Source organism: Coloeus monedula (assembly GCF_965178545.1).
Source record: "Coloeus monedula genome assembly, chromosome: 15".
In the NCBI taxonomy this organism is placed as follows: domain Eukaryota; kingdom Metazoa; phylum Chordata; class Aves; order Passeriformes; family Corvidae; genus Coloeus; species Coloeus monedula.
In genome coordinates, this window is record NC_138795.1 from 4,795,224 (window position 1) to 4,819,615 (window position 24,392).

At 44.0% G+C, this 24,392-nt stretch overlaps 1 protein-coding gene across 1 annotated transcript; it reads right to left on the minus strand.

Moving 5' to 3' along the window:
• ITK (IL2 inducible T cell kinase) lies at positions 1-23,286 on the minus strand (the record flags this gene model as incomplete). Its single annotated transcript, XM_082291667.1, has 17 exons — positions 1-72; positions 588-745; positions 1,807-1,925; positions 2,013-2,077; positions 2,811-3,027; positions 3,696-3,867; positions 4,559-4,633; positions 5,315-5,451; positions 6,090-6,169; positions 8,346-8,400; positions 8,575-8,640; positions 9,088-9,239; positions 9,583-9,623; positions 10,266-10,394; positions 12,031-12,112; positions 12,434-12,538; positions 23,116-23,286. 17 exons carry the CDS (start codon positions 23,284-23,286, stop codon positions 1-3), a joined length of 1,896 nt encoding a protein of 631 aa, XP_082147793.1.
• Positions 23,287-24,392: the final 1,106 nt, after the last annotated feature.

Below are 24,392 nucleotides of genomic sequence, written 5' to 3' on the forward strand. Positions count from 1 at the left end.
TTACACATCAAACTCAGAGATTTCACTCAGCTGAAACAGCAGAAGAGAAAAGGATGGCCTCTCGTCTTTTGCCTGAGCAAGGGAGAGAAGAGAGAGGAAGAACATTAATGTCATCTGGAGAGGAATGGCAAGGTTAGCAAGGAAAACCTTGGGAAGAAACTGAGTATTAACACAAATACGATCGATCACCATAGAGAAAACGCCAGTGGAAGAACCAGCTTCCTTCTGTGCAATGTTTCTTTTCTATTACCAGTGAATTTGGCTTGGTGGACACTAAGTACCTTGTAATGGCTTGGCTGTCATTGTTACCACCGTTAGAACTCAGCCCCACAGATGCACAGCTTTCTTAGGAAGGAAACTGCTGAATTAACTTGAATTAAGCGCACCACATGGGCTTCTCAGTGAAGTCAAATAAAAGGCAGAAAGCCCAGAGTTTGCTTGCTAGTGCAGATGAAAGCTACAGTGCTTCACCTCCAGGATTTTATCTTGTGTTAGCATGTGGAGTGTACATCTCTCTCTCCTCCTTAAAGCCAAGGGGAAGGGAGTTCTTGTCTTTGGGAAATAGGGCTCTCCACTACAATACTCACCATCCTCCAGCAGTGGCTCATCACCTCATAAATCGCCTTGGAGGCCAGCTTGGGTTTGTAGAGCCGAAATCCTGCGTTGATTTCTTCCACCACTTCTGCATTGGTGCGATTCTCATAGGGGATTTTACCTTCACTGAAGACCTCCCACATCAGCACTCCTAAAGCAAATGGATGGGGAAAAAAATCACAAAGAGGCAAATAAAATCCTCAGCAGGCCCAGGGCCACCTTCCACCTTCTCTTTTCTGCAGCTCAGTATTGGTGCCAGTTACTTGGAAAAGCATTTTCACTTGGATTCTCAGTAGACATCTGAAAAACCAGGCCCTAACACAGCTGTACAATTCGAGGATGTCAGCCAGGCTCTCTGGTGCTCTCTGAATGCATGGTGCTCTCTGAAGCATCTCCCTGGTGAGTTTGTGAAGGGCTTGAGCACCCAACTCCTGCTGTGCTGCTCGTAGCCCACCTCAGGAGTGCACAGCTTCAGCCACAGCAGAAGGCAGCAAAGGGCAAGGGAAGCACAGAATTCACAGGCACAGAGTAGCAAAGGCTATAATCCTGCATTATTTACTGCTGGCCCCAGGGCTGAGTGGCACCCCATTGACTGTGGGCTGTGCACAGCACACTGCCCCATTCACTGTGTGGGCTGGAGAGGGGCCAGGCCCATGAGTGTGCCAGATCCACAGCCCAGGGGACAGCCTTTGTTATGGCTTGGGGGAAAAACACACAGCGGTGCTCTTATCTGTGAGGGTCCAGAAGGGAGACCAAAGAACAATGCATTGGGGAGCAGGAAACGAGGTGAGAAGTGCGAGCAGTGAAATAACATTTTCAGATCAGCATAAAGCAAATGGAGTCAGCAGAGCAAATTTGGAAGGGCAGAGGGTTTGAGTGAGGCATCAGTGTCTCGGGACTGACATGCAGAGAGATGGAATGCCTAAATGTCTTCCCCCTCTCCTCCTCTCCCTCCTTCTCTCCCTCTCTCCCTCCCTCTCTCCCCTTCTCCTCTCCCTCTCTCCCCTTCTCTCCTCCCCTCCTCTCCTTTAGCTTTTCTTTTATTTCTTTCACTTAAATGATTTTGGCTTGCTTTTCTAAGCCATTATTCAGGCAAAACACCCTTGGAGTCTGGAGGATGCAGTGTTAAGGAGAGTTTACTTGAGGACTGAGCCCCTGTTTTTCTGAGCTGGGGTTTGTTGGGTTTTCTCCATTTTGACAAGAGTTTCTTACCGAATGACCAAACGTCAGATTTGGTGCTATAGTTGCTGTAGGAGAAAACCTCTGGGGCAGACCACTTGACTGGAAACTTGGTACCCGTAGAGCTGGTGTACTGATCATCCAGGACAATCCTGGGAGAGGAAAAGAAGGGGGAATGCTGAGTCACCCCCATCCTGTGACAACCCTGCAGGGACCGTGCGCAGCCTCGGCGGCTTTACCTCGACATGCCGAAGTCGGACACTTTGACCACGTGGGATTCCCCCACCAGGCAGTTCCTGGCAGCCTGCAAGAAAATAAGGTGGAAAGGCAGCAGGTCAGAGCTAAAACACTCTCACAACCTCTCAGGGGCTTTTATCCTGGCAGGGCAGATAATGCTTAAAAAAGGAGCATCAAAGTGACATTGTGCCTTACAAAGAGGACAGAATCCTGAGCTTCTCATGCTTTCTGGACATTTTGCAGCATGATCCTATTGCCAGAAAAGCTGTTCAACTGTCAGTCTGACTTGCAGGCCCTTGTTGCCCAGAAAGGGCAGAGCAAGACCCTAAAATATCCACAGCTACTCACAGTCATTGCATGCCTAGTGAAACTGCAGCAGTGACTGATGGAGCGTTACTGAAAACCACTCAGTTAAAAGTATTTTATCATCAAAGCATGTTTATACGTGACTTATGCTAGAACAGATCTTTTTGTCATCTTCACTGATTTTAGACATGAAGAGTGGTCAGTACTGTGGCTCTTGAGGAGCAAAAGAATACACTCAGGAAAAAAGATAAAATTTCTAGGCTTGTTTCTTCTCTCCCAAACACAATTAAGGGGAATAGATTGATCAGTGCTCCAGGGCTTTTTTTTTTTTTTCCCCTCTAAAGTATTTGTGCTGTTTTTGCAATAAGGGCAGATACAGGATCCCCTATAAACTGACAGGCAGGAGGAGTGTGGAAGCTGAAATTAAGGAAGGAAGAAAGCAGAGGAAAAAGCCCATCTGGAGCAAAGAAAAAGCCCACGTGGGACAAACATACCAGGTCTCTGTGGATGACAGAGTTTTGTTCCAGATAAGCCATTCCTTCACACACATCCAGGCACATCCCCAGCAGGGTTTCCTTGGAGAAGCTGCCCCTCTGGCTCCTGAGGTAGTCGGACAAGCAGCCATTCTCCATGAACTCAAACACCAGGCAGATGGGAGCATCCTCAAAGCACACACCATAAAGCTGGACTAGCTTGGGGTGAGACAGCTTCCTGTGGGATAGGGAGGGAAGGTGGGAAAGAAATAGGCTCAGTGCCTGCTATCTTCACAGCAAGTGTGTTAGATATAGCTACTTATGCCACAGTGCTGCATCCTGCTCGCTGCAAAGGCCACCTTTGCAGATGTGTAGACCGAGGACTAAGTGTCATCCCATTTTAATGGTCATGGCCACCAAAAGATTTTTCTCCATGGAAAATCATCCAATCAAACAAAAATAAAATCAATTTCTGTCTGTCTTGACAGGAGGCAAATGCAAAAAAAGTGCAAACAAAGTCAATAAAACAAAAGACATATTCAGTTGTGCAAAGCAAAACATTTTATAAGTAAGGCTTTTCAATAAAATTACCCTTAAGTTTTACATTATTTTTTTCTGAGAAAAACCACTTTACTCTCCAAAAGGCACCATCAATTATCCTTGCATTCCTGAACAGCAGAGATCTGGAAGACCACTCCAGATATTGGTAGACTTGGAAGCACAGTAATTCACCTACACTTGAATTGCCTTCCTTTGTAGCCACCAGAGTTCACCAGTCTCTCCATTTACTGCTTAGATACATAGCAGATAGTCCAAGTTTGAATTCCCTATTCATATTCCTGACTTTGGTCCAGTGTTATAAATCCCACACAAAGGGTGTGATTGCCTTGGTGAATTACCACTTACATCAAGACTTTGGCTTCCTCGATGAAATCCTCCTCCGACATTGCTCCTTCACGGATGGTCTTTATGGCTACTTTGGTCTTGTCCAGCAAGTAGCCCAGGTAGACCACCCCAAACTGACCACTGCCAATCTCCTGCACACGAGTGAGCTCAGAGGCATTAATGACCAGTTTTCCTGTTGATTGCAAGGGAGAAAGAGTAGGGATCAAGCAGTAGAATGCCAAACAAAAAGCTTTTGTGGATTAAACACTGAGGCAGGATTCCAAGTGAGACTTTCTGGCTCTCCTTCAAATTGCCTGTCTGACATTTGGTAGCTCATTTGGCTAGACCCTGCTGCAGGTCATGTTCAAGGGTAGGAACAACAACATCCCCTTTCTCCCCACTTTGTCCTGCCTATCCAGTTCTTCAGGGAGGATTGTTTCTACCATGCATATGTGCAGTACCCAGAACAACATGGAGTTGGAGTTTCTTTGAAGTCTCCAAGAATTACAGTAAAGATGATACCGGCAAATTTTTATTGACGACGATATTCAAATGAAGGCATCTTTCAGGAGGGACTCGGCTTTCACCAAATTATTCTACACTCCCATTTCCATCCCCTTTGTTCAGCATTCATTTTAGTATTTAATGTTGACTTCACTGAGACCCTGGGGCTCTCATCACCTCCCTCAAAGCACGGCACAATCAGTTCAGTCATTTATCAACAGCCATGACAAAGATGGCAATCTGGTGAACAGTGCAGTGACCTGAACAAAGCTATTTATTGTGGCTGTAATCACATGAATATTCATCAGTATCCATGGGGATGTGCGGGATCACCCAGCTAACCAGCCAGGAGTGGGATTTCCATGTAGAGAGAACCTTACCATAGCTGAGCCCTGCGGTGATCGGGGCCTTTCTCCTCCAAGAAGAGACCGCGTATCGCAGCCGTGTCACGAGACCTGGGGACACGGGGACAGGAGGGTTCCCATTACTGCCACAGCCATGGGGAGCGGGGCTGCCACCACCCCAGAGGGCAGCTTGGACTCTGGAAGCAGATTTATTGCACTGAGTTCTCAGCTCCACTTGAGGGCAGCTGAACATCTGTGCAGGCTCTGGTTTCCTGCCGGTGAGAAGGAAGTCCAATTCTGAGCACTTTCAGCTTATTTCCCGTTTTCACATCCAGAGCTTTGAGTCTCTGTTAACTCTGTTGAATTTCCAAATGGTACTTTGTATTCATAGGGTATTTTTGAAGCTCAGTGTTTCCCTTTGTACTCCTGGACTGTGGGGATGGGAGTCACCATGTCTGGCTATGGATCCTGGCCATGTCCGTGACTTTGTGTCAAATCAAGGCCCAGGGATAGATCACCTCACGAAGGACCTGGCAGTGGTGATATCCCCCCAGGGCTCTCTATAATATGTCACTATGACATCTGTGGTCAGCCTTAGAAGGACAACCAGAGTGAGGATGTAATGCTGGAAGCTGGAAGCTGGCCTGAAATGGTCATTTCAGAATAAGTGGGAGAAAAGGTGATGCCATTTAACACTTCATTGTAAGGACAGAGGGCTTGGGAGCCCTCCTCAATTCAAAACAGTCACCTGGCAAACCAGCAACTTCTCTGTTCAGCATCAGCTTCACTGACCTGCTGCGTTGTGCTGGTGGTAGTTGATGAGGTCAGGGATGGAGTCAAACACGTGCTTTTCTGCCAAGTAGTATCGCTTGGGAAAGTCGGTTGTCTCATTGATGTGATAATGCTTTATAACAGGATTGTTGTCCGTGCTGAAAAAGAGGAGGTTTTCTTTGAGAGAAAATATCTTGCAGCAAAAAGACAGGGATCTGGGGTATAAACAGAAACAAGTGAGCAAAGGGGAGAACCTTCCCCCAGAATGAACGGGGGAGGAGCAAGGAGTGAGCTGCAGTTGCTAATGAAGTCTGTGTACTTGCATGTCCTCCCTCTCACTCGCAGATGGTCTCATCTCGAGAGAAAGGCTGAGGTTTCCTGATAAGAGAAGGTTGAGTACTAAGTTTGTCTGCCTCTTCTTTGTGAAACACGACTTTCTGCCCCATCACTGAAACCCTTTCACTTGCCTTGCTCTACCCACCTCTGATGAGTCCACCACACACTGTTGATCCTACTGATACTTCAGGGGACAGTGCCATCAGAATGACAACCCCAGTGATGTCCAAGGGACTATTTATAGGCACATATTTAGATGCAGGGAGAAGTGGAGCCTTTAATACACTTTGGGACTGGCAGCTGACTCTTCTGCCTTTTTTGGAAGTGTTTTCCCTCTATCATTTTCATGAGCCTTCTGCTCTCTCGTTTTAATGCCAAAACAACTATACAGAGATTACACACTCATAGAAGCCATTTCATTGATGTAATTGATGTGAAAAGCTGCTGAGCTCAGCTGTACCTTAATGCTTTGGTGAAAACAGAGACTGTGTACATGCCAGGCTGCCTCGAATCTCTCACCATGAAGGCCCCTTCCCTACCCTGGAACAGGAGCAAAGGAGAGAAAACTGGTTAGAGACATAATGGAAAAAAAAAAAAAAGAAGCAGGCTGGGGGCAAAGCTGTGCTTATTTCAGCCCTGTCATGAGGATGTGCTAAACCTATAGGAAAAAAAAGAGCCATCACCCCACTGACAGAGCTTGGTGTGTTCCATGCACAGCTCTGGTGGCTGGCCAGGGCCTGCAGGTCTCTCTTGGGTGGTTTGTGCTTTCAGCTCAGCTTCCTCTCGGAGCTCTCAGAGGAAATGAGGCTTAGGCTCCTGTGCTGAGTAGTGTGGGTGTGCCTCTCTGTCCCTCCAAGTCTCTCCTCTGGAAATCTGAATCCATTGACTGCCCTCAGCCCTATCTGACAGAACACATGTTCAATGAAACGTGTGGCCAAATGGAAAGGCAAACCCCTCTGAGTGCTCCCTATGGAGTCAGCAGCCACAGAACATATCACAGCTTATCCAACACCAGAGAATCCATGTGGGAGTGTAGGAACAATAATTTACCCATGTACCACAAATTGGAAAACCCTGGACATGATCCTGCCCTTTCATAGGCACACCAGGCATCCAGTATCTAAACATAAATGGGTAAGAAAGCAGTCCTCCTGCACTCTGGCACTCACAAAACCTTTCTTTTTTAACTTTTCACTGTAATTGTCTTCTACTCGTCTGAATGCTAAAATGCCTCACAGGGCATGATCCCACTGGCCCAGATGGATGAGATGGCAAAGGAGAATTAACATCACAGTTTGGCTGGAATGTGCTGTACTGACCTATATATTGGTAATAAACCCCAAATTTTTTCTTCTGTTTGCAGAAAAAGAAGCTTTTCATCCGGCATCCCAAGTGCCTGACTTTTTTCATCCCCTCCTCCTTTGCTTTACCCTGTAGGTTTCCTCCATTTTATGTCTCCTACCCACCCACAACACTCCATGCAGAGCTAATCCACCAAGTGCACCCTGCCTGGGCCTCTTTCCCTAGAGGTTTGATCAGCTCCAGGTGAACACAGAGGCTGAGCTGCTCCTGCATCCCCTGGGTATGAGCTGCTGGCTCTCAGTGTGCAGCTCTGCCCAGGTGGGATCAGCCTGCTGAGCTGTGAACTTCCCAGGTTTGGCTCTTCAGTGTCTGCACAACATCTGCTGCATCTGCACCACACAATATCTGGCACAGGGAAGCTCTAAAAAAGCTCTCTCTGCTGCTGTAGAAGCATTTGATTATGCACAGTGAGGGCTTTAGGACCGGAGGTGGGCAAGTTTTGGAGGCAGCATCCTGCCCAAGTTACATTAAGCTCGATTCTTGCCTGTCTGTTCTCACTTCTGACCAAGGCTGGCCAAAGATCACTCACAAACCTGGCCAGATTTCTGGGGAGAGCTGTGAGGTTTGCAAGGCTTTGAACCAGAAGTCTCTGCAGCCACATGGGGGTAGTTACCACAGAAGAGTTGTACTGGTAGGACCGAAAGAAAAAATAAGACCACTAAACCATGTGGGGACATGTCCTGCAGTAGTTTATACAAGAATTTTTAAAACCATACAAAAATGCTCTTATTTCCATAAAATGCTACTGTTGCAAGAAGGAACACTTTATTTGTGTTTGTTAACAGGGCCACCTGTTAATGTAAGAGCTGATTTAAAAATTAGGGTTGTGTTTGTGTGGAAAATTTGAACAAGAAGCTTATTCTTTGTATTTTCAGTACAGTCTTCACTGGAAAACTCTGGCTCAACTGCAAAATTAAAGATGTGTGCTTACATGCACACACACACACAAAATTAAAAATACAAAACCCACAGCCATACTTTTGGCTTTCACCCAAAGTACTTCAGCACAAGATTGGTTAGATTTTCAGAGAACTACTGGCATGCACAGGCCTCCTGCAGAGACAGAAAAGATGAGCTAAAATCACAGTTTCCAGCTGGCACAGTGGTCTGAAGCAGTGTTTTCCAGCAGCCCCAGTCACTGGGTGTGTTTGGATGGCACAGCTCCATCCATGCTCAGCTAACAGTGCAGATAAGGGGGTGTGCTGGTGGTCCTTTATCTCACATCACACACTAAGGACACAAACACAGCAGGAACCCAGGGTTCATCTCTTTTACACAAAGCAGCCCTCGCAGGCTTCATTTGTCATTAATTAATTATTGTTTCCCATCCACCCCATGCATAACACTGGTTTACCTCATCCCTGAGCAGTGTTTCTGCTTTGCTTCTGCTGATGTTCTTATTGTACCACCTGAAAACATCAAAAGACTCCGAGTCAGTATTTCTAGGCCAGGAAAGTTTCTGCTGAAAAGCTTCTGAATGGAGCATCCCCAGGTGGAATGTGAGGTAGGGTGGGGGTATTTGAGACTTGTAGCCCCAAATCCAGGGCACTCAGAGGTACAAGAAAAACACAGGCACAACTTACTCATACATTTGCAGATTCTCGGGTGATTTTTCCACCAGGTAGCTGCTGGGCACGTAGCCCTCATGCCTGTTGAGAGGCAAGACAAGTGTGAGTGTGCTGACAGACAGGATTTTCTCTGCATCTGTAGGAGTCAGCCTTGAAAGCTTTGCCTGCTCATTGCATGATAAAAGTGCTGGTGGTTATGTATTGGGTAGGGTTACTGGAGAAGAAAACAACTGATTGCGCCTCTAAAATTGCAGAGTTTCACAATTTTCCCCCCCATGTATCACTGCAAATATCACTCTGAACTAAGGACTGTTTATTGTTGTAAAATTAACTTTCAGATCCTTTTTTCCAGCTGCCTGAAGCAACAGCAAAGGGAAGAAAGTTACCCTAAATAACCTTCCATCACTTTTTCCTTGTGAATCAGAGGATGCTTCACGAAAGTTAAACAAGAGGCCAGCATGTATGTTAATGGAAGAACAAACTGGAATTAGAAGGGATTTGTACATAGGCTGTTGAAAGGGGACTTACCCATTCTTATCTTGAATCAGCCACCAATGTTCCTCAGAGCTGTCAATCACATAATATTCCTCATTGTATTGTAACGTCAGCTCCTGCGGGTTCTGGGCTTCATAGTCATATATGGCCATGACCACGGCTTCCTTTGGGTCTAGCAACAATTTCTGCACAAATTAGGCAAAAGGCTTATCATATTCATATTCATAAAAAGCAATGGCATGCTCTCTAAAGTGGTATTTTCCTGGCAGCACTGGTGTCCCCTGGGCTCAAAGGCCCCAAAGCACGCCAGAGCTTCCAGTGGGGTGTGGTGGCAGCATGAGAATCTTTGGCACTTTCAAACAATGAATTTCATATAGAAAATTTCAATTGCACAGAAAACACACAGGGAATGTTATCACAGGTGAAATTCTAGGTCACTGCACTGTGGTGAACATTAATAAGGACATACTCCCCACTGGTAGTTAATCACTCAGGGCAGGACACTAAGGACAGCCTCACTGCACTCACCCAGTTATCTTCAGGAGTGGGAGGAAGAGGCTTCTTTGAGGCTGAAAAGAAATCAAGAAAGAAAATTTGAAGTAGGTGAGGGCAAAACCAAGGGAGAAGCCACCAATGTAATGAATTGATAGAGGTAATACAAACTCTCTGAACAGGGAGCTTTGGACTTTGAGACCAAGAAGTGCCAACTACACAGTGAATCTCAGCAGGGCTTGGAAATTGGGGTACAGATTACTTGAGGAATCAGGGTAAAAAACACAAGGTAGATGTTTCTTTGGGGAAGAATGATTGACTACTTGTGTTTGTTTTCAGGAGACAAAGTAAAGATTATGCTTGGCCATTGAAACCATAGAGGAAATATGGTTTGGTCAAAATTGGACAAACACAGTTGAACACATTTATCTCAAGAAAGTTGTGGCTTATTGACTGACCACAGTTGATCAAGTTCTTAGTTCTCCATCTCATCCCAAAACCAGCACCAAGCATCACACAGAGGAAAATGTGAATTCAAGAAAAGAGAATGCCACATACAGTAAAAGATAAGCCAGAACACCTCAAGAAGCCAGGAACATGTCTCTTTATGGAAATGTAGCATCATAATTTTTCATGTTCTGTACAAGAGAGATTAAATCCTTTATTTTTGCTAGGAATAAATATTTTTGAGGTCAGGATGGTCTTAACAAGTCCCTTACCATTTTTGGTGGGGTCATACACCACACAGCCAGCTGCCATCTTCTCTGTCTGAGCACAGCATCTCCACTTGCCATCTAACCAAAAATCTGGATGACACTTCAAAGCCAAACTGTTGTTGTATCTTGTTTCTGGAAAACATTAGGGGAAGAAAAAGAAGGAGGAAAATTAATTTATTTGCATCCACATTAGTTCTAAAAGTCATCTAGAACTAAATGGAAATAATCTGCTCTTTAAAGAAGCTTCTTGTTATTTTCAAATTAAGCTTTGGTGAACATTATCAACCTCCTCCATTAATGTTTTCCTTTCTCCCAAAAGGATTGAATGCCACCAGTGATGTGGAGTAATAGACTTCCTGCTGGTGACAGCCCCTCTGCTGTGGTAGAACAGAATCCTACTCTCTTAAAAATGATGAAACACCAAAACCAGAGAAGGAGGGTCACATAAAAAGAAATAAAACCCAGCAGGCCATATATTGATTATTCCCAGGACACTTGCTGGTTTGCCTTGGTGTCCAGAAGAAGCTGTACAAGCTGGCATTCACCAGCACCAAACATTTTTTGCACATTTAAATACCAGTCTTGAATGTCTGTGTGAGTGATTGCAGTCCTTCTTTTTGAAGCTCAGGCTCTCTATCTGTAATAAAAATTTCCCTGAAAGAACAAAAACAATTCTGCAGGACTATTCAAGACTATTCAAATTGTCCAAGGGAGGGGACAGTCTCCAACTGTTGAATGAGAAGAGGCAATAAAGTAGAAGCTTGGAGTAGGGGAATAACTGATTGCAAGAGTCAGTGCATGAACTTCACAATATCTCCATCAGGCACAATGTTTTCAGAGGGAACAATAGGGCAGCAGTGCTGTAAAACAGAAAAAAGCTATGACAGAAGGCTGGTGCAATTTTTATGTAACTAATTGACACCTTCCTCATGTCAAGCACTCTGCTTGTCTCTGCCCCCAGTGTTGGTTACTGCAGCACCGTCCGAGTGAACCACAGCACAATGCTGGAGGTGAACAGGAAATGAAAGCTACCCACAAAAATGTTCCCTAATATTCATGGTTCTCTAAAGAGGTTGTCACCTAACCAAAAAAGTCTATTAATAAGAGCTGAAAATTCTTTTGTGTAGAAAAGGTAATTTAAAAAAATTAGCCATAGGAAAATCCTTGTCTATTCCTGAATAAGAAACCTCAAATTACAGTAATTTATTAAGAGTTTAGTCTAGAAAGACACAAATCATAGCAAGATCCCAGAATGGGTCAGGCTGGCAGGGACCACAGTGGGTCACCTATTCCAGCCTCCCTGCTCAAGCAGGGTAGTCCCAGAGCACATGGCCCAGGACTGTGTCCAGATGGTTCTGGAATGTCCCCAGGGAGGAAGACCTCACACCCTCTCTGGGCAATCCATGCTCAGTCACTGAACAGGGAAGTTCTTCCTCATGTTCAGGTGGAACTTCCTGGGCATCATTTCTGCCCATTGCCTCTTGTCCCATTGCTTGGCACCACCAAGCAGAGCCTGGTCCATCCTCTGAAACCTCCCTGCAGACACTGGCAGACATTAAGGCACCCAAATAAACCATTCCACGTCCAAATTTCTGCTGAGAACACACCCACCAGATTTACAAGCAATTCGATTTTATAACCCACTACCACTTTGCCTGCTGAGAAGGGAGACACTGACTCCTCTTGCACATTTTCTCTGCACTGTTTGTGAGAAAACTGGTCAGACATAAGCACCTCCCACAACTTGGTGGGTACAGGGGTTTTTTACCTTCCTTCAGCGTGAGGACCCATCTCTGCCGGCTCTCGCGGTTGGGGGCAAACACGTAGAGGATGTAGCTGTCATGGACAATCTGGAGAGGGGGACAAAGAAAGGAGCCAGCCATGAGAAGCAGCCCCAGATACACTGCTCACAAGGGAGGCACCAGAGGTAAAGAGGCAGCAGCCCTCTTACCAGCAAGTTATGTACCAAATGATGATGTGGGGAAGTGGAGTAGCAGGGACTGTTCAGAAGCATCTCTTAACCTCACTGACTTTTGCTTATTTAAACTGGAGTAGTAGCTCTGATAAAGAATCCAGTGTTGGGTTCATTAACAACTGCACAGTGAAGGAAATGTTATTGAAATACAAAATGAAGTGATGCCTCTCCTAGTATGGTCAACAGACAGACTCACCTGGAAAGGGTATTTGTACTGACAGGGAATGATGATGTCACTTTTCACAATTTCCACACATTTAATCCTGGAAAGTTCCACAGAACCCTTCAAAGTCCTTTTTTTCTAAAAGACAGAGAAAAGCACTTGGTTGATGCTAATGATTGTGGATTAAGTGAATAATTAGACCAGACTGTCGTGTCTGTGGGAGATTTAGTTTTAATGGAGCAGAAGCAAATTAACTGATTATGTAAGACATTTAAAAGTATAAAGAATAATTCTTATATATAGCACCTCTATATGGATTCACATACGCATACATATGTTTCAAATCAGCACATGGATTCTTAGAGAACCAGTCAAAATCTTTGGTTGAAGTTCAGCTTTTACTTTTTTTATTCCAGCAAAATGAAATCTCTTTTAAACCAAAAAGAACTGCTTTCATTAAATGTTCAGTTTACAAACACCCCTGTTTCATATTGAAAAGATATAAACCAATAAATATTTTATTTTAAAAAGTTTGGGCACCAAGAATTTCAAAACTAGTCATTTCATCCAAAATGGACATTTTTACTGCATCTGTTTTCCAAAAAAACTACAACATTTCTGTTTTTGTTTTGTCTGCCTTTCAGCTAGGAAAAAACAACAGGGAATTTTGAAATAAATATTATCCTCAAGAACTTGCCAACAAAGCTGTTTCTCTGGCATCCTCTGCTGCGCTTCTGTTCACGGTATACCAGGTACCCAAATAACAGTATGGGCAGTGGGCAAAGAGTAAAAAGAACAGACATTCAAGTATCCCAGCTTCCTTGGTGTACCCTAATCCCTGTGGAATCCTCATCCTATGGCTCCATGGCCAGTGGCACTCAGCTTTTGCAAGAGAGAGGTGAGGGCAGCTGGTGAAACTGGAGCTGAGGCTCAGCCTCGGTGCTTCTGCAGGATCCACTACAGATGAGTTTGCTCTTCAGAGCGAGCTGGTTTCCTGTTTTGATTCATTTTCAGTAGGGATTAAACACTAGCTGTCCCCCAGCTCAGCTTTGGAACAGCATGACGGAAATCAGTGAGATTTAACAACACCAAAACACTGCAAAGCTTCTGTTTTCCAAACACTGTCAGTAGGAGAGAGCCTGAACTTCAGCTGCTGTGTTGTACCTGCCACAGGTTATCACTCAGAGACACAGCAAGACCTTGGCCCCCTTCTGACCCTCCCTTGGACCCCAACTCTTTGTGTCTTACACCCTCCAGCTCCCTCTTGCCCCTTGTTCCTTCTGTCACCACCACCCTGCAGCTCTGCCCCGCTGGCAGCAGCCGTCCCCACCGCTGTGCCAACCCCCCTGCTGCTCCTCTGCCACCTTGCAGAGTTAAACTCAGCATAAACCAGGGCAGCAGCTGACACCTCTGCAGATGGGGGGAGGTTTGCCACAGAGCACTGTCAGACAGCCTCAAAAAAGAGAGGCCCCAAGACTCCTCAAGCCTCATTCTTGCATGACTAGCTGGTATTTTGCCTTTGTATAATTGGAGTTGAGGCAAAAGAGGGAAATTATTACAGTGTGGTCTCACACTGCTATTGCTGACCTTTGCTGGTGCGTTTGGGGTTTGTATTTGTATTTGGTTGCAGTTTAACCAGTGTCTCTGGATTTACTGCCAGGACTGTCTCCCGTAGACAACATCTGCCTCTGTAGTTCTATGGGCTGTGGGATTCTTCTAAATCAATAAACCCAAGGCTTTAAAGCACCCCTAAATTTAAATACCAATTAACTCTCAAGAGTGCTGGCAAGCCTTAGAAGGCCTTGCTGCACCCCATTTTCACCATCTATTTCCTTTCATTCTTATCTATTCACTTCTTTCTTTCAGACTTGGCTTCCTCTGTCTCTTCTGCAAAACCTCCTCTATCATTTGTTCTACCCCTGGGACTTCTACCCTTTTGATGAGACACAAAGCCATTTATATCCTATAAAAACCTTCAATTTTGCTAGCGCTGAACCCTCCTTCATCTCATTCCTTTGAAGTCCCGGGGTTTACCCGCATGCATTCTTCCCCTGAGGCTTCAGCAAGCGATGCTGTGCCAGGCACAGGCTCTGCTCTTTCCCTGCAGACTGGTTTCTGTTGATGCTTTTCTGGACTCTGCTGAAAGACAGGGTCCAGCCTTCTCAAGGAGCTTTGTGCAGTTGTCCTGCAGCTCTCATGACCCACTGTGTCCCTTTTAATCACACAATTCAGCAACGGAATCTCCTCATAATCTCATGTTGCAGCACAACATCGGGGTGTGTCTCACAGCCAGAGCATTGCCCAGCAGATCCTCAGCAGATGGGACCCTGCTGATAGAAAGCAATTACAGTCCTCTAGCAGGACAAACAACTGGAATTACCACTCACAAACCAGAAATTACCCAGAAACTGGGCTGGAAACTAAACATATCCCTGGTTTTGTGATGTTTGACTGCACTTAAATCCAACAAAAGCGACAGGGCCATTTGGAAGGGAGGGGAGAGGAAAAGCCTCTTAAAAATGGACTCTAAAAAACCTCAGAGACTTGTTCCTAAAAGGACGAGACAAAACATGCTGACAGATCTCCATTTGTTGTTTTCAGTCTGCCCAGAATATAACTGGGTAGATGTTTTAGCTGCTTGGTCAGTAAAAGCATCAGTGGTCTTGCTGTGTGCCATGGGAGAAAAGAACCAGGGCAGGCTGCTGTCCCATGAGGAGAAGCATATGTGCTGCAGATCAGCCCATCCTGCTTGCTTTCTTTTGGTCCATTATTTGCAATATATCAGTTCTGGGAACCACTCTGAAAGGAGCCAGGTGCATCACAAGCCAAATGCATTGATGTCTTCATCTTTGGGACTCCACCTCCTCTTGCCTCACAGCTTCAGCAGCTCTTTCATTGACTAATCCTTTGGTTTGTCTCTCCTGCATAAACCAGATGACTCTGGTGGTCCCTGATTGTTTTAGATGCTGGGACAACTGACCATGGGACAAGGGACACAGCCCTACCCTGCAACACAAGGAGGCATCTCCCTGTGCCTGCTCAAGGAATGACCTGCCTGGACTCTACCTTGTGCTAAAACCAACCACCAGCACTGCTGCTCACCCAAAAAATGAATCACTTTCCTCCAGATCAGGTCTGGGGCAGGGGAAGGGATGTGGAGCTCATGGTGAGAGGGCAGGGAGCCATCAGTGGCCCCTGCCAATGACACAGGTCACTGAATCACACTTCCAGACCACGGCCCTGCACCATCAGGCTTCACAAAGGTCTGAGATCTCGTGAGATCTGGGGCTGAAAAGCTCTGCACTGAGTGTTTGGGCTTGGTGGGTGCTTACAGGTTTTGCTGAGCCCCACTGTGTTAATCAAAGGTGTAGCCACCAGTGCTGGGAGCAGGGGGAAGGGAGAGGGGCCAAATGCTGGGGAGAGAAGAGGCAGCGGGGGCCTATCTCAAGGAGCAGAGGAGGAGACCAAAGGCAGCATTTTCTGGCAGGAAGGCAGCACCCTGTGCTTCATGAAGCTGCCTTGGTTCAAGTTGCATTACAACTTTTATCTTTTCTTTTGTTCTGGTGAGGGGAAAACCAAGCCATTAAGATTCATGTGGCCCCAATCTCCGCAGCAGCAGTCCCTACCGAGGGCTGTCCATGCTGCAGCTTGGCTTTCCTTGCCCAGAGGTGTTTGTGTTCACCTTCTGCCTCCCTGCACCTCACCCCCTGTGCCTCCCTTCCTGTGCAGTGCTGGCAATGCCTCCTTCGTAGGAGGGTAGGGGAAAGCTGATTTATAGCTGGGGTGGAGCAAGGTAGGAGATTCCAGTCCTCAGCAGGCTCGACCACAAGAACATTTCCATCAATGAAAGCATTTAATGACCTTCTCTGTACCATCAGGGTTTTCTTTTTTTGGTAAGAATCTGAGCCAAACTTCATTCCCTGTTTTCACCGATTGCCTTGAATAAAAAGAGCAATTCTTAATTGGTGATTTAGTAGATGAAGGATCTTTGCTTTGACCCTGTGTCACCTGTTCCCTGTCCCTCTGCTCTAGCTGGACTTGGTGTTCAGCCTGGACAGAGGCAGCAGCCGATTTTGAGGGTTGTGAAAGGTGGAACTCCCCATGGCAGAGAGCTCAACTGGCTTGGTGATCTTCAGCCTTTTAAACGAGTGACGTGCTCCTGACCTCTCAAGGACTTTTCTTCAGACCTTGCTGAGCTTCTGAAAGAATTTGGAAAGGAATTTCTTGATGTGGAAATAGTAACGAGAAGCTTATATCACTGGAACAAGATGGAATTCTTTTTAATGGTAGATCTCCTGCTAAAGTATTTTTCCACCAACCAAAAGACTTGAGCTTGAACTTGAACCTCCTTGAACACTGTGTGGACACAATTACTTTCTATCTCTTATCATATTCCTTATCTGTGGAATGTGGAAGGACATCAAGGACTGTTGGATGCTGGATTCATAGCAACTTTGCCTGGACGCTATCTTCGATCGGTATTTTGGGCATTTTCTCATTAGGAACACTGATAGTTTCAGGGTTTATGGGAAATAAAACTGTAACCAAATTTTAAATGAAATCTGAAAACTAAATTGAGCAAATTGATTTTTAAAAGAAAGTTGTAAGGGATTTTGCATTTTTTGTCATGCTGACTGTTCTAAAGGAAAATTGGAATATCCCATTGCTAATAATGGGATTTTCTGTAGAGTTCTGGCTGTTGTGTTTTAATACCTCCAATGTATTTTGTTATATTTGATATTTAAATCCCTAAATGTATCTGCTTGTCTTACCTGTCCATCGTGACTATTTTGTCCTTCAACTTGAACTAAAAGAATAATTTTTTTTTTTTTACTGCTGTTTTCACATCTAAAGAACATGAAGGTGTTTTAGGGGTGGGCACACCCTGGATGCAGAGTGTACAGAATTGTGTTAAATAACAAAACCGTCTGCAACTGGTGCTTAAGATGCCTCCATTCAACTATTTACTATCCTTACACAGTCCTACAGACCCAATCCAGCCTTGTGTTTCCACCAAATCCAATTCCAAAGTTCACTTTGGCTCAGGTCTTGTGAGAGATGGTTATCAGAGTGCACAGCCCTAGTATCAGCACAAGTGGTTGGACGAGAAAATCAATGCCATCATCAAGAAACAGAAGGGGGGAAAAAAAGGAAGATTCTTGGCTTTCAAATGAGCTTTCTAATATGATGGAAATAAGTCTTTTATGTTACATAAAAGCACATGGAACAGCTCCTGAATACCATATTAGTTTCTTCAAAGCTATTCTTGACTCCAGCAAAGACTGGGAGCAGTGGATTGCAGTGAATGAAGGAAGTGAAAGAAAAGAAGCTAAATTAAATCAACTATATGACAACACTTTTTAATGAAAAAAAAAAAATTTAAGCTTTAAGGCCAAAATTAAAATTCAGCCAGAAAGGATGAAAGAGTATAAAGCAACAGGCAGGCATTACAATAAAATAAGTTACAATGTTGATTACAATATAAAGCAAAGTCAAAGGCACTGGGAGCAAAAGATGGCCACAATAGAGAAGTCTAATAAAAGGTAACTATTAGAAAACCTCATATTTATAGTTGTATATTCAAATTAGGAGGCATTCCTTCCCTCTTAAAGATATAAAAGAAAACATGGGTTGAAGATTTTGCTACACCCTCCTCAATGTTCTCTAACAGAAGCAAGATTTGAGCTTTGTAATTTAAACAAAATGGAAGTATCGGACATCTGCTGCGGAAACATTGCTCAGAAGGAATTCTTAAAAATTTTCTTCAAAAACTGAAGGCTAATAAATAGATAGAAAAGGACCTAGTAGGAGCAGAACTGGGCAAGTAGAAAATCATTATAATCATATTCTGGAAGATAACATTATTTATTCCAGGAAAAAGGAGCTATTTTTATTACCCCACTTTACCACACGCTTGTGTAGTTAGAAAGGCCACAGACACCAGACACAGAGAACCTGCATTTTGCTCAAGGCAATCCTGTCTAGACAGTATCACCACCCTGAATCAGGATGCTGCTGCAGGAGTCGTGAATGAGAATGGCAGTAGATGGGAACTTTGCAAATATCCACACAAACATTGGATAAGATCATCGGAATAGGCTGCCGGAAGATGTGGAATCTCTGTCCTTGGCTTGGAAGCAGTGGCCAGTCAATGTTACAGCCAACTTGTTCTGGTGTTGGTGGCAGTCCTGCTCTGAGTGTTGATCTTATCCTGGCAAGAAGTCTGACTAAAGGAATTTAAGAAGTGCTCTCCAACCAGCATTACCATGATTCTGCGATTTCACAACAGAAAGGAAGGCTCATTGTGACAAGCAATATCAATTTCATCCTCCCTCAACTCCAATGATACAATTTGGATTATTAAAAATTCATGTTAAGTTTTCAGAGATTTACTAGACATTAAGGCACAGGTTTGTACTTTGCCTCCATCTTATTTAGGGTTGCGTTGATTTTATTACATAAAAATTCATTGAAATGGGTGATGCAGGCAGATGCCAAGCCTGACTTCTTTGTGGGTGATACATGTATTATTAATAAATTAGTTGGAGATATGCACCAGAAAACAAATGGTATTGCATATTCTGGCAAGCAAACAGTACTAGTTAATAAATACATGACAAGTTATGAAGAATGGCATATCTAGTCAGATGTATTTTTTTGGAAGGTAATCTTTAAAACCAGAACTAAATTCCCTTTAGGTGAGGACTGCAGCTTCATGACTGCTAAGGTATTCAGAAGACACAAAGCAATGAGAAATGGTATGAATGGCCACCCTAACTAACAAGAATACCAGAATGGAGATCTTCAGAAGAAAAGTTTTAGTCTGTTTGCATTGGAATCTTGGGGAGAAAACCAAGTCTTTCCATGGCAGGATGGACAAGTCGGATTCTGTGTAAGAATAATCAAGGTGAAAAGGACTGGCCTGAGGAGCAAAGCACTGCTTTTGTTCCCATGGGTAGCTGGACTGCTGCAAGCAACCCAAAGTGTAGATAATGCTACAGAGCAGCTGGAGCATTTCTGGGATGCTGATAAAAGTCTTTTCAGCCAAGTTTATTTGTTTGTTCTCATGTAGCAAGAGACTGAAAGCAGATTTCAAGGCATGCTAAGTGCCATCTTTGCCATCTTTATATGTGAGTATCAAAGATCTGAATGAAAGAGCCCAGGACAAGGCTGGCTCATTCTATGTGACCTCCTGGGCATCTGACCAGTGTAGGAAGAATTGTGCTGATGTAAATGAAAAGAGAACTTGGCCTTTTCTGGGTGAGCATTTCATTGCTGCCTGTATAAGCTGGACTAATAATAGCCCACAAGTGCATGAAGATATAAAATTTCAAAATATTTATGTGCCTGAGGGATTTACCAAGAACCATAAGCTGTTGGGTGAAGGGGATATAGATAACTCAGCATTTTAAATACTTTTTCTGAGTCTAAGTAAGGACATTTGAAACTCTGTCCCAGACACCTCCCCAAAAGGATTCACTTCTCTGCTGCTTTTGCAGTGCAGCAGGTGTACCCTGAGAGTATCACAGTGTCTGTGTTATCCATTATTGTGGAGAGGATCAAACTCATTGAAATAGTTAAAATTATTACTCCCATGAGCTTGTTTACTCACATGTACCATAGCTACAAAGTCAGACCCTGAAACAAATAATTTTTGCCTGTGGAATTGATTTGCATGTTATAATAAAGGCACTTCTGATGTCTTTTAGCAGAGACGGGGGCTGAATATCAGCTGTGCCTGTTATCAGGGCTTTGCTTTATGTTAAGACAGCCCTGCATTGTGCACTGCATAATGAATTCCAGAAAACACAGCTTCTTATTGTTGTCAGTTATTGGGGGCTCATTCTCCTAATGAGACATGTAAATGTCTTTCATTAACATTAAGGGCGACTGTGTGCTTGGCCCCTGAGGAGAACAGTGCTCTCTGTCAGCTGTGGCAGAAAGATGAAAATTACAATGAAAATGCCATTACAGTTATTGCAAAAAATCTGCCTTTAAGATGTCAGTTGTCTGGACAGCTTTGGGTATCATTTGCAGAATTATCCCTGTACCCTCTTGGCCTGCTTATTTCCTTGTTTTGGACTGATACAATAAATTCTTAAATGTCTTTTTATACCCATGATTTAAAAATACAGAGGAAGGAACTGGGTGTTAGAGCCTGTTAAATACAGGCAGAACATGCAGACCAGGGCTTAACAAGTAAGTGTGTACTTTACTTTAAGTCATCCAACTGAAATCAGTGGGACTTCTCAAACTTTCAAGCAGTTCAGTAGTTGTTTTACCTGACTTTATGCCTGGGCTGTTGTTACTGACTGACCAAGGACTGGAGAGGTGAGTACTGTACATCACGAAACTCTTGAGTACAGGAATCCACCAGACAGGTTTGTAAGGGGTTCTTGAAGAAACTCATTGAAAACTCTTAGAGAAAACATCCCCAGAGTTTTTCCTTAAAAAGTACATGCTTTAAAAGCCCAGACATTTTCTGGGCCTGTCCATCTGTCAGTCCATATAGCATCTGTGGATGCTCCCCATCCCTGCAGCCAGCTGGCAGAGAACAGCGATGTCCCTAAACCTCCAGAGCAGGGCCACATGCAAACTGCAATGGTGACAGCCTGTGCTGACCCCTGCCAGCTCCAGAAATGGCCTGAGAGAGTCCTTGTGGAGCAGAGCCAAGCCTGTGCCAGGGACTGCACCAGAGAACGAGCACCACAGATCATCGATTTCAACACCTGCACATGGTCCCTGGTCCTGGTGCTCTCCTGGGAATGGCACAGCCCCTGTGCTGGGCAGGGATGGTTGGAATCCTCCCTCCACGGGCTGTGAACTCAGGTGCTGTGGCTTCCCTCCATTCTGAGCACAAAACAAGATGGTTCTTGCATGGGCTGCCCTACTCTTTCCTCTCCAGAACAGCAATGACCTGACCATGCAGAGGTCTCACCAGGATGCTCTAATTTTGATTACTGAAGAGGCTAATGATTGATTGGTTCTGGGAGTATTTCACAGGACAAATTCTTTTCTCTCTACTTTGTGTGAAATTCCTTTCATGTAACAATCTGATTTTGACAGTTTGCATGAGAAAAAAATCAGCATTTCATGAAGAATCAGCCCTGTGATCACAAATATACCCACACCCCCTCAAATGTGCACAAGGTTCTAAAGTTGCACATGTGTTTACCTACACGTCCACACATATATAATATGTGCATGTTTAAAATATATAATATATAAGATTAAGTGGATAATACACCAAACCCTCATCTCACCTAAATGACCTTTTGGAAGACTAGGTGGGAAATTTTCCAAAAACACAGTGTGTGAAGTCTATGCCCCACTGAAAGGCACTGAATCAAATTTTCCAAACTATTTCAGTCACTAAAAATGCTGACAAGACACCTACTGCAAAAGTATCTAGGCAGAGTGTATGTTGAATTAATCTCAAGTCCACCAACTCAGAAAGCACCAAGAAAATCTAGTTGTGAAGATTTCTCTAAACACCTACAGCAAAATCATTTAGATGCTTTTCAGAATTCAACCCTGAATAATTGAGTGGAACAGTTAAAATGGAATTTAAAATCTTCATACAATGGCATTTGAAAAATAGTTTGGAGAACAGACAGAGTCTCAAACCATATACAGTCACAGTATCCAGCAATGAACAGTGCCCTGTTTAAAATGGAGGTGAGAAGAACATGGACTATAAAACAAAAGCAAGAAAAACATTTCATTGGGCATATTTGAGAGAACTAACACACAGCTAAAAATTACTGGTAACCTTCAAAGCTGGTTTATAACCCCAAATAGGTTGTGATAAAATACGATGGCACATCATACTTTTCTTGTTGGGTTCTGTTTCTACTTAATTTTCTGCAACTGAGCAAGATCAGATGGTCTGAAGTTGCAAGTGCAGGATCCAAGGCAGCACAGTCCCAGTTCTGCTCTGCCTACAGGAACAGTGCCTAAACATAATGGATTAACAGCACATTCAGTGACTGTTGGAAAACAAGCAAGATTATTTACGACCGTAACGAGGCTCAGCAAACATCCAGCTAAATAGAAGGAAGTAATTCTCACTTCACTGGAGCAATAAACACAATGGGGTGCACAGATTGACTTCTAATTTTCTTCATATTTAGCAAATCAGCAAAATGCAAACTTAGGGAAACAAAGCCTGCCCTGAGCCTGGTTCTCATCATCACAGCCCATCTGAAGCTAGCTCCAAAGACTACACGTTACATGTGGCAGCTGAATTTATTTTAAAATGGAAGACGGATCTCATACCAGCCATCAGCCTGATGCCCTGAAGAAAAGAATGAGAGTGAAGATCTGGGGATTACTTTTTCACAGATAGAATCAGGGCTCACTTGTGACCTTCACAATAAGCCTCTCCAGGTCACCCACTGTGAAGCGCCATGCACAGGATCACAGCTCTTACACACACTGGTTATAACAGCCCGTGCCAAATTCCTACAACAAAACTAGATCCTTCCTATAAATTGGCAAAGTAGTCTTATTCCTCTGTTCACACCAAATGCCCACTGATCAGAAGCTCTAAATGACCCATTTGACCTATTTTCAGTGCATGGTGCTGTTGAAAGGACCAGAAAAGTTAACAAAATTTAACACAGATTACCCCTCCAACCATTACCATCCTTCCCTCCCCTTAAGAAATTTCATCCTTCCTTCCATTACTCTGAGAGAGAAAAGGACTGACGTACCCCGTGGCGATGTTCATAGTAAGCCAGCTTGGATTTGGTCAAGACAAAGAAGCGCACTTTAAAGTTGGAGGGTGAAGTTCTTCTCTTCTGCTGGGATTTCTTGATCAGCAGTTCCTCCAGGAGCACACAGTTATTCATGGCTGAGCCAAGAATGTTTGTCTCCCAGGACATGGGAAGGCTATGCTGTGTGCCCCGTCAAAGAAAGAAACACGAGAAAGAAGACAGTTAATTTAAAAAAAAAAAAGTGTTCAAGAGGCGGCGTAGGTACTTTGAGATTTATCTTCCCATCTACAGCAAAGCTTCCTTTCTGCCAGACCATAACCACATCCTCTCTGAAGTCATAAAATGAACAGCACACATTGAAATATACGCTAAGGTAAATGTTGTGGAAAAAAAATAACACTTGAGGGACGTGCAGTAGATGTGAATCAATGATTAAGGATTAATTAAAGGGGCATGGCATGATTAAGCATCTCTCTCCTACTCGCTCATCTGGTAAATACAGTTAGAAATGCACGCGCCCAACATGGATGTGCAGGATGAGTGTCCCTGCTGTCCTCCTACAAGTAGGTCATGCATCCATATTTCTTTAGTGAAGGAATGATGCCTTTCCATTTAGAGTATTTAACACAGGGGTTTCATACAATGGATTTTGAGGGGGTTCCCCATGTAATGATTTAGTTGACAAGGTGGTGTTCAGGTGAAGGTTGGACTTGATGGTCCTGGAGGTCTTTTCCAGCCTTAATGATTCTGTGATAACATGAAAATTCCTACCATGTAAGCAAAGAAATGATATCCACAATATACTTGTATCAGGAATGATAAATATTTGCAGCTGGTAGATATTTAAACCGACAGTTACAATAAGCGACAATGAATTAATTATCAATGGTTACTCTTACTTAGGGATTACTGACTGCTTCAGGTGCATCTGATGAGGCTGTGGCTGGATGCTGCAGGAGGCACAGGCACAACATGCCCTCTGTGGATGCCATCAAGGCCAGTGTCATCAGCAGTGAAATGGGCACAAACACCCAACCAAGCACATCTGGTTTCCTCAGGCCTCCAGAGCACCATTCAGGGCAGTCAGCACCAGGCTAATTATAGAATTACAAAAAAATTATTATGTATCTAATGCAGTCAGTACAACAGCACTGTTCTACTTTAAAACAAATGTAATTCATTTTTCTCTGCTCTTTAATTTTTAATATTTTGTGTATTTTTTGTATTATTGATGTATGATTGTATTGCTGATAGTATTGGGGCTTGGAGAGATG